The 9,436-nt window shown below is 41.0% G+C and overlaps 1 protein-coding gene across 1 annotated transcript; it reads right to left on the minus strand.

The window, feature by feature from the left end:
* Positions 1–1,021: 1,021 nt before the first annotated feature.
* Positions 1,022–8,357, minus strand: LOC107190254 (protein glass-like). Its single transcript, XM_015579029.1, has 6 exons — positions 8,288–8,357; positions 6,677–7,010; positions 5,164–5,436; positions 4,191–4,526; positions 2,640–2,807; positions 1,022–1,187 (listed from the first exon to the last, which is right to left on the minus strand). The coding sequence occupies exons 1-6, from the start codon at positions 8,349–8,351 to the stop codon at positions 1,022–1,024; spliced, it is 1,341 nt and encodes a 446-aa protein (XP_015434515.1). The 5' UTR covers positions 8,352–8,357.
* Between the last annotated feature and the right edge of the window lie 1,079 nt (positions 8,358–9,436).

Consider the following 9,436-nt stretch of genomic DNA (forward strand, 5'->3'; position numbering starts at 1 on the left):
GAGTTGTTCTTATATAGTTTTAATTGTGAAAAAAAGAGGCAAAATTAATGTGAGGATTCGTGATGAACCAATATCTATCCACTTAATTACCAACTAGCCGGCGAACATGAAGCCTCCTTTTCCTCACCCCCTCTTCCCACAAGAAACACACACGTGTGGATGTCCTGATGCTGTGGAATTACAACAAAAAAAAATGAAAAGAAAACTCACATATTCATTCATCTGTTTTTAATCAGTTGTTCTCATACGAATATTATATATATTATATATTATATATATATAGAATATAGTATATATTCTATATATATTATATATATATAGAGAGAGAGAGAGAGAAAGAGAGAGAATCGTTTTTTTTTTATGAAAATGGCGCCAAAACACCTTCATTTTACAATTACAAAAAAAAGAAGAAGAAGAAGCAAACTGACAAAGAAAAGCCACATAATGAAAATTGAAGGTGGTAAAAACAGCAACATTAATATTATAATTAATAATAATTATAATAAATACAATATTTGTACAATAATCAACGGTGCTGTGGTAGATGCTGTAGGTTTAAAACTGCGATTCCCTGTTCACCTATCCTGACCTGCGTTTGGAATAGTAGATTCGTAGCGAATCAACGACCAATCATCGATCCGGGAAGTCCATGTTCCCTAAAGTACAACGGTGTCGACGTTTCAACATTTATTTCTCTCAATTTCGCTGTCACGATCGAGAGGACGAGTATAATGAATTCCACTACGAGTACAGCACATACTGCAATGTCGTTAATGATCTAATGTATCGTTTTAAAAAAATATTCAAATGTAAGCCCTTAATTAAGAGAAGCGCATCGCGCCGAATATCCTTCCTCGGGTTTCGAATCAGTTAGGTGGCGAACAATCCTACGAGCATCAACTGTCGCATTTGTTAGTTTATTTTACATTCTCTCCGGTAAACTCGGGCCAAGTTGAATCACAGGTATTCGACAACATCGTGGCAACAATCGATTGTTGTCGATAATAGACAGCGAGCTGTGTCACGTCAGAGAACCACCATGAACTCTCATATGCCTGTTCAGATTGCCGCTCTGACTGAACCTCAGCAGGCATAGCTTGCACTGGTATGGTTTTTCGCCAGAATGAATGCGCAGGTGTTTCGTTAACGTTGAACTGTCCGAGAAGGCTTTCTTGCAGAATCGACATCTGGAAAAAAAAGGTTTTCAGTTAAAAAGGTAAATCGTCACTTAGTAGGTAGTAAATTTCAGGGGTATTTCCCGCTTTAGAGCCTTAAATTTAAGCAACTTTTGAATTCTTTTTTTTTTTGTTTCCATTAAAACTAACGCCACTGAGACAAAATAATCTTCCATTATCTTTGTTGTGTATTGAATTGAGTCTATAATTTTCTTCGAGTGGATAACATTATAACGTGTAGGTATTTGTTATTGAATAATGGTAAGTTCACTTTCGTTCCACCTATCTAGAACCAAAATTTCGAGATAATTCTTTACACCTTTCGTTTGGAAAAGAACTAAAATTGTAACAAAATCTTTCAAGAGAAACTTTTCGGTGTAAGCTAATAGAAAATGTTGCATATTTGATAATGTATGTCAGCGATTAATGTGCTATTGTAAATTTGTACAGTAACTACTTTTTATGTAGTTTTTCTTTTGAACAATTTTGGGTTTTTTTTTAGTGTTTTAGGACAATATGTCTCCAATGGTAAAAATAATTGTCCATCCATTTTCGACTGCGTCGAGTTCTCTCTTTAATGGTTCATTCTTAGCGCCTGACTCGAGCGTGGCATTTTCGACAGTCAACTGTTTCGTTTGGCGGGAATTTATTTCATTACCGTGATAAGCTATATAATTTTGTGCACTTTCATAACGATACTTTAGTTCATAAACTGTAGGTAAGTTCTATCAAATGTCTTTTTCCTTTTCCTTAATCTATCGTTGATATGTATCTTGTATATTATTGAATGTATACGAGTAATGGGAGAAGAAAACGCAACACAATAAACAAAGTCAATTCAGTAGGTTTTACACATACCCTGGAAATTAATGCATTTTGTTTGTTTTATCTAAGATAAATGGCAGTAATTGTGTACATAAACAAATTGTATACAGAGTTGTAATTGTATATTATTCATCTATGATTTTTTAAAATGAATGTTATATCCTTGTTGCAATCACAATTCCATTAATGTACACCGATGGTGAATTTATTCTTAATTAATATTTAAATTTACGAATGTGAAGTGTGGTTCAAGTCGCTCGTGGTGTCATCTATGGCGAACTGCACAATCTACTACCCAATTACTACCATATTATTATCACTAGATGTCGCCACCAAGCCCTTTAGGTAGTCTGTTCTTTGAAACTGTAAACATCAGTCATTCCACAAGTTCGAAAATTTGTTAAAAATTCAAGAAATTCATTACTGGAAATCTATGAACATTTTCAAAATACCGAAATTTGGATTTGTAACAGTGTTACGTTTTCTTGTTGATAGTTTGTCAGCGAATGGCTCAAGTGGCACGAATTATTGTAGCAATGTGTACTTTTTTCCTATAATAGCTGCATAAATTCTATGAAAATGTTGAATTCTGACCGTTATTTATAAAACAATTCAAGTTACCGATTGGGTGAAACTCACCTGTATGGACGTTCTCCCGAATGCGTTCTCATATGCGTAGTTACGGAACTGCTCTGTGAAAATCTTCGATCACATACTGGACAACGGAACGGTTTTTCCCCAGAATGAGTTCTCGCATGGGCCGTAAGATTCGCCGCTTGACTAAATGCCTTTGAACACGCATGACATCTAAAACAGACAAATATTTATAAATGTTCCATATATGTATATCCAGAATTAAGATCACGGAAGATGATTAAATGTCGTCAGTAAACTGAATTTAAATTTGAATTCGTACAAATTCGCGGTTAATAGATTTCTTTCGATGTACGTTTCGATATATTTATCGATTTGTCGAGCGCTAACGATTCTCGCAGACTGAGAACCGTTAAGTTCAAAGGAACGGTTTGTCTTCGCACGGAGTGTTGTGTTTAGTTGTAGTGCAATTATTAGTAGTTAATAGTGGTAATATCAAAGACTGTGTCCATTGTTAATTAGATGTTCGAAAAGGCAACAAATAACAGGTAAGATAACATATCTATTTCTGTTTCGTGTACACGTTGAGTGTCGTAATATGCGAAGTACAAAAATGGTTAGGATCGATGAGAAAGTTTGATAAATTGAATACATATGGTGAATCAAACTGAAATTTATCCGTCTCACAAGATTGCAAATGCATATTAAGCGATGTTTCATTGATGAGTGGTTTCGTGGTCACAGAAATTAGTCACTTAAACTCGCAGAAGAAACTAAGTCGAATTTTCATATTATTCTGTTGTCAGTTTTGATTCTCCTTAAGTAATTTCCGTCGAAACAGACAGTTTCTCCTAAAAGATTCTTCAATATTCACGGGTTCTTTCAATATCTACTTGAGCTGTGTGTCTACAGCTCATTTCATTGTGATACCTCAATTTATCAATTATCGTTGAATTTTTTCGAAATTCTTTTACAACACCAACAGGAGCAAGTACGAAACATAACGTGAAATAAAGAAAAAACTAAGGTTAGCTTGCTTTTTTAACGGAAAAAGAGAATTTGTTGGGAATGTTAATTACTGCGATATGCATAGCCACTTAAAAACTAATTGATTCTATGTATATATATACATACATACATACATACATACATACATACATACATATATAGTATAAATACTATTATATAATCACTTTTTCCTCTAAAGCGATTATAAGTAGCTCAGAATTTTCGCGAATACAGTTAAAATTCGAACTTCCTGTATGATTCATCGAGTAAAACAGATCGAACCCACAAGGGTAAGTAATCTAAAGTTTGTTTGATATTGCTATTCGTCTAATCTTATCGTTACTACAGTTCGTGATCGACCCGATCGTCGGCGGCTTTCATCGGCCCATACTCCGACGGTTAAAAGTGGCGTGTTCGTTTCTAGCGGGCCATCCTGCATGTGAAAAGTACTCTATGCAAGAGGAACCCTGCGAAAAAGATTTTCCCCGTTTTAGTTCCCAAGTGGTCTGTAGGAATGACGATCCCCAGCCATCGATCGAACATGTGTCTCCCCACCAGCGATAGAATTGTACTACCCCCGTCACTAACCTAAACGGTTTCTCCCCAGAATGCGTCCGGAGATGTGTCTTCAGGGTGCTGGGCCGGGCATACGATTTCCCGCAGATCCTGCACAAATTCGGTCTGCCATTGTCGTCGTTCGCGACCGGGTTCCCGGAGGCGCCTATGCATAGCGCATGCTCGCCGGACAATTGCAACCTGGAATGGCCGTGCGCCGGGGGATGAGAATGAGGATGGGTGCCGGTGCCGATCAGGCTATTGGCCGGGGGTTGATTCACCCTCGTCTGTTGCTCGACGGGATTATACTGCTGGGCGGGACTTAGCAGGGGCTCCACGCCCCACGCCGACGAATAGCTCTGCTCGTACCTGCACGCACACCGAGAAAGAGAAAGAGAGAGAGAGAGACATGTCAAGCCGTGAATAACTCTGCTCCCTGCCCCCAACCCTTAGACGAGGGTGCGCGTCCACCCAACCCCCGTACACCGTGGAAAATGGCGAATCTTTACCTCGCTCGTCGGTACTTGCCCAAGTTATTCTGTAATTCAATACACTGGCGAGCGCAATTACTGATCTGTACGCGTGGAATGGCTCTGTAGCTTTTAGGTAAATACGTGAGATGTTTACGCAAACCCGGGGTTTCGAAGGTATCCGGTCGGACGTATGAAACTGCAGGGATATAGACTACTGTCACATAAGTATTTGCTTTCGCTACAACTAATTTGTCATGTTACTGAAATCTCTATCAAATTTTCCAGAAGGGCTACGTCCCTTTATAGCTAGGGTCATAAGGTTATACTAGATTCTGATTAACAGCCTGTATAGCGCTTACGTACTGAGATATAGAGGAGGTATTCTTTTAAAACTGTATCAATGACTGGCAATTCCGGCCCAGCGAAAGGCTGATAATTCGTTCGTTTCAGAAGGAAAGTCAATCTCCGTTCCTCTCCGATCACCGATCAGAATTTTCAGGGGCTTGAAGTACCTACAAGGGGCTCGTACTCACCCGGAGTGCATGTTCATGTTCATCGTCATGTTCATGGAGACGTTCACCGACATGGCCGGAGTGGACGCGTAGTGTGTGGGCGGCATCGGCGGACCGAGGTTTTGCGTGTAATCCTGCGTGTAATGATGACCGGATCCGCCGGTCGAGTAGTATCCGCCCGTGGGACTCCCCGGATGGACCACCGCGTGTTTCAGCGACAGCAGCACGTCCGCGACGCCCTCGCCGGTCCCGTTGCCCGTCCTCGGCGCGCATTCTCCTCTGGTACACCCCCAACTGTAAGAACACTTGGAAATTACACGGTACAATGGTGCACGACAGTCGTTTCTAAACCACCCTCGTCTTGTCTAGGGGACTGCTCTTCCGTATCGGTATTATTCGGTCGACCTGTTAACCAGTACAGATTTTAAAAGGATACGTGTTCCCTGGCTGTGCGGCGACAGACGACGAATGACGAGTTAACTCAGAGGTTTTAATGATTTTCACGGTCCGTACATCATACAGTTCTTACTGTCGAGACTTTTGGGTGTAAGCCGTGTCTTTGTGGAATTGTTTTCTCAACGTTTCCTAAGCATTGCAGGGGGTCGAAAGACATACTGACACTGAGTACAGTAGTAGTGGGAAAACAATTCCACATAGCCACGGCGTACACCCGAAAGCCTGAACAGTAAGAACTGTACGAGTTCACTCGTCCATCTCACAGCAGATTCTAGTCAGGGCTATTGATTTGACCCGGGTATTTCAGATAATGGGGAATTTCGGTAGCTGATTGTCTACTAATGGGTCTTTTCGTAGATAATAGGAATGTTTCTTTGATTCTGGTTACTGCAAAGTGGACCATCAAAATGCAGGGAATTGTATAAACTCCGACAGCCTGATTAGTACAGATATTAAACAGTGCTCGCATAAACTTTCTTCGTCGCGATAGCGTTGGGAGTTCAAGTAGAAGTATCAAGCGTTGGTCAGGCGGAAGCGCTCGTGTTTCAGAATGTTGGATTTCGTTACTTGTATACACATGGAATATTCTTAAAACGAATCATTAGAATTCGTTATCGAATTCTTTTAATATCACATAATCGATGTCTTGCATAATTTTCAAGACCACGTGCTTTCAAAATCGGTAGACATAAGAATCAAATTTTCGAAAGGTCAATACCGACTCTTCTTGAATCGATATCAATCCAATACGGCATCGAATCGGAACCCGTTTGATACCTCACGATACCGCAACGTGTTTATTCGAATCGCCGAAGAACGAGCGGCGACAGCATACATTCTTGACGGTCCCATGTTTTTCAACGCTCGGTTCTCGACGCTCGCTGGCTCGAATAAACGCGCTGCCGAAGAATATTGATATTTCTAGTAGGTATCAAATAGGTATCGATTCTTTTCGATACCTAGGTCTTTGATATGTAAGAATAAGGAAACTTGGAGAAAAAGTATTAATAATATCGATACGGTATCAGTTGCATCACCAGTTATCCCCCTAAATCGACAAGAAATGGCATTAACTCACTTGTAAGTCCCCGAACAGGGACTGAAGAGACCAGGCGGCAGCGGGTCCAAGTCGAGGGGCGGCAACGGGAAGCCGGCCATGTCGTCGACCCAGAAGCTCGCACCGAACTCGCTGACGACCTGGTTCTGACCGGAACTCTGGATCTGTTGGCTCTGATCGGCGCCGCCTATGTCATCCGGCGAGTTCTGCAGGTCCTGGAGCCGGAGGGTTCCCTGCAGAGCGCCCAGGGCCTCCTCGTTCTGATTGTCCGTTAGACCGTCCTCGCCGGACAACACCCCGAGGGATCCTGTACAGAGGCCGGAAGGTATCGTCGCCTCGATACTTCCTACCGAACCTAGGAATAACCGGATACCGTTAAGGTATCGGTACTTTTACTCATAACTTGTGTCGAAAAATAGTATCTAATGTCATGAAGTACTGTTTTATCTTTCATTCGTTATTCGAAACTGTTTATCTGAATAATGAATTTGCCCATCTCTGATTTTAACGAAGATAATATAACTGGACGACAACCATCTTCACCAGTTTTTCTTATCATATCTTCTTTGCATTCTTTAACAAAATTTCCGAAGTATCAAGTTTTTTTCCGGGCCGTTAAAGGGGAAAGGTGCCTTAATTTATAAGTTTTAGCGGAACTTCCTCAGTCGTCAATGTGTTAACTGTAATTGGTAGGACGAAACGATTGCGAGGGAAAGTATGGACGGGCAATGGTGATTTTTTTTAGTATTCTTAGCTGATATACGTGTAAGATTCTCGGGTTCCTATGGCTGAATCATCGCCGATAGAAATCCTAATTAGTGTTTTCTAACTTTACTATTGATTGAATATGTGAAACTTATTGTACGTATGGGTTGGATGATCAGTTTTCCAAATAGCACCAATATTGTAAAGCGTCTTCCCTATCCAAATGTCCTCCCAACAGTTTCGAATCACTCGATGAATCAGAGAATACCGATATACTCACTTGTACAAGCAATGAGAAAACAATTTCATTTGTAAAAGAACTCAATTATTAACTTTCTTCAAAGAATACATCTATAGGGATGTATCACGACACCTCTCAAATACAAAGTAAACCATTCAAGAATCCATATCAGATGCTAGAAACATATTCAACAACTGGTCACGCAAATACCTACAACGACAATAACAGTGTCGGGAAAATGCATATAATCCCTATGAATCCCTACGTTCAGAATAGGTGGTCCTGCTACTTACAGACGGTAGACGATTCCTCGAAGAATCACCAAGCGATTCCAAACCCCGAACCTTCGAAAATTTCCACATAAACAGACAAACTTGCAAAAACAAAAATTGCATTTCAGAACGAAAAAGCAAAAATCACATAGATCACCTACTTTGTCACTCGACGACCGTTTCATCCTTTTATCAATATCGCGACGAACTCGCGACATGGATTCCGAATGTTTGTACCATTTTCCTGGCATATCGATGTTTAATCTTTCGACGGAAACGTGCACTCACAAAATCTCTTCTTCCATCGTTCGATTCTTACGAATAGATACGACACCAACGCGATAGAGAAGGGACAATTAGTGGCAAGGGACTGTATCTGATTTTTTTTCCAGCGCGACGTGTCTGTTTGCTCACCTGTGCCGAGGGTGTACGGCGACTCGGCGGTGTTCACCGTGTGATGATTCTGCAGGAACTCCATCTCTGCGAAATTTCAAGCCCGTGGCCGCCCTTAGAAACACCCCCTTCACCCCGCCTCCGTGGTGAAACACGCGAACGGGATATCCTCCTCTCGTCGGAGACGCGGTCCAGCCCCTCCGGTCGCCCTGGCAACCGCACATCGCTCGGTGAGTACCACCGAAAAACTTTCTTCTTCGTCAATAGACGACCGCCGTACTACGATATGTATTTTCGAATCGACCGCCGGACGATTCGGGGTGCTTTGAAACAGCACAAACCCTCGTCAAAAAATTCGCGAGATCTGCCAGCAACGGTTCAAGGTGACGACACCGCCTGAATTGTGAAAACGGTTAGTGGAGATCCGTCGCCACCGTGGGCGGGGTCCCGTTTCGCGAATCGAACGATGTTCCTCGAATGGACATCTTCGAGAAGTTTACCAACATGTCTAGTTTCGGTTTTAGTGAAAATTTTACAGGGGATCGGATAATACGGTGGCCTTTTAGCTACTACGCGAAGCCGCACAGTGGTGAGAAATCGTGAAACATTTATCCACCGGAAACTTTTTTGAATTGGGTTTTTTTTTTAGAAATTGTATGAACTGATTCAAAGTTGTTTTTCCGTTCTAACGTTTTGAATAAGCAGGTGAGCAGTGTTTTTCATTGAAATAAAGAAAGATGAAATGCGCATTTTTTTTTCTCACTTCGAATTGTTTTGAAATTTTATGCAATGAATGCTGTTCCGAAGATCATTTCTGTGCACATTTTAACATCCACGCGTTTTATTCGCGTGCATTCGATCAGACTGAAAAAGGCAATGAACTTGACACGATTTAACGAATTTGATTTCTTACGTTTATCATTTTACTTTTTACGGCAATGCAGATTTTTTTTTTCAATTTTGTTTACCGTATCAACGATTTTCTCAATATCTGGATAAAACTGCAAAATCGTTATGTGTTAATTAAAGTTTTCGCGCGCTCGATTGTTAAGCCCTTGTCCCGAGCGCATTGAATTAATCAGGCGAATAAACGACACAGGCGTACCGAGTTGGAATTCGAATTTTTTGACGTGGGTTTTCGTCACGAATGTACGGACAATTATTATAGTC

The sequence above is a fragment of the Dufourea novaeangliae genome, unplaced genomic scaffold (genome assembly GCF_001272555.1).
Source record: "Dufourea novaeangliae isolate 0120121106 unplaced genomic scaffold, ASM127255v1 scaffold168, whole genome shotgun sequence".
NCBI lineage: Eukaryota > Metazoa > Arthropoda > Insecta > Hymenoptera > Halictidae > Dufourea > Dufourea novaeangliae.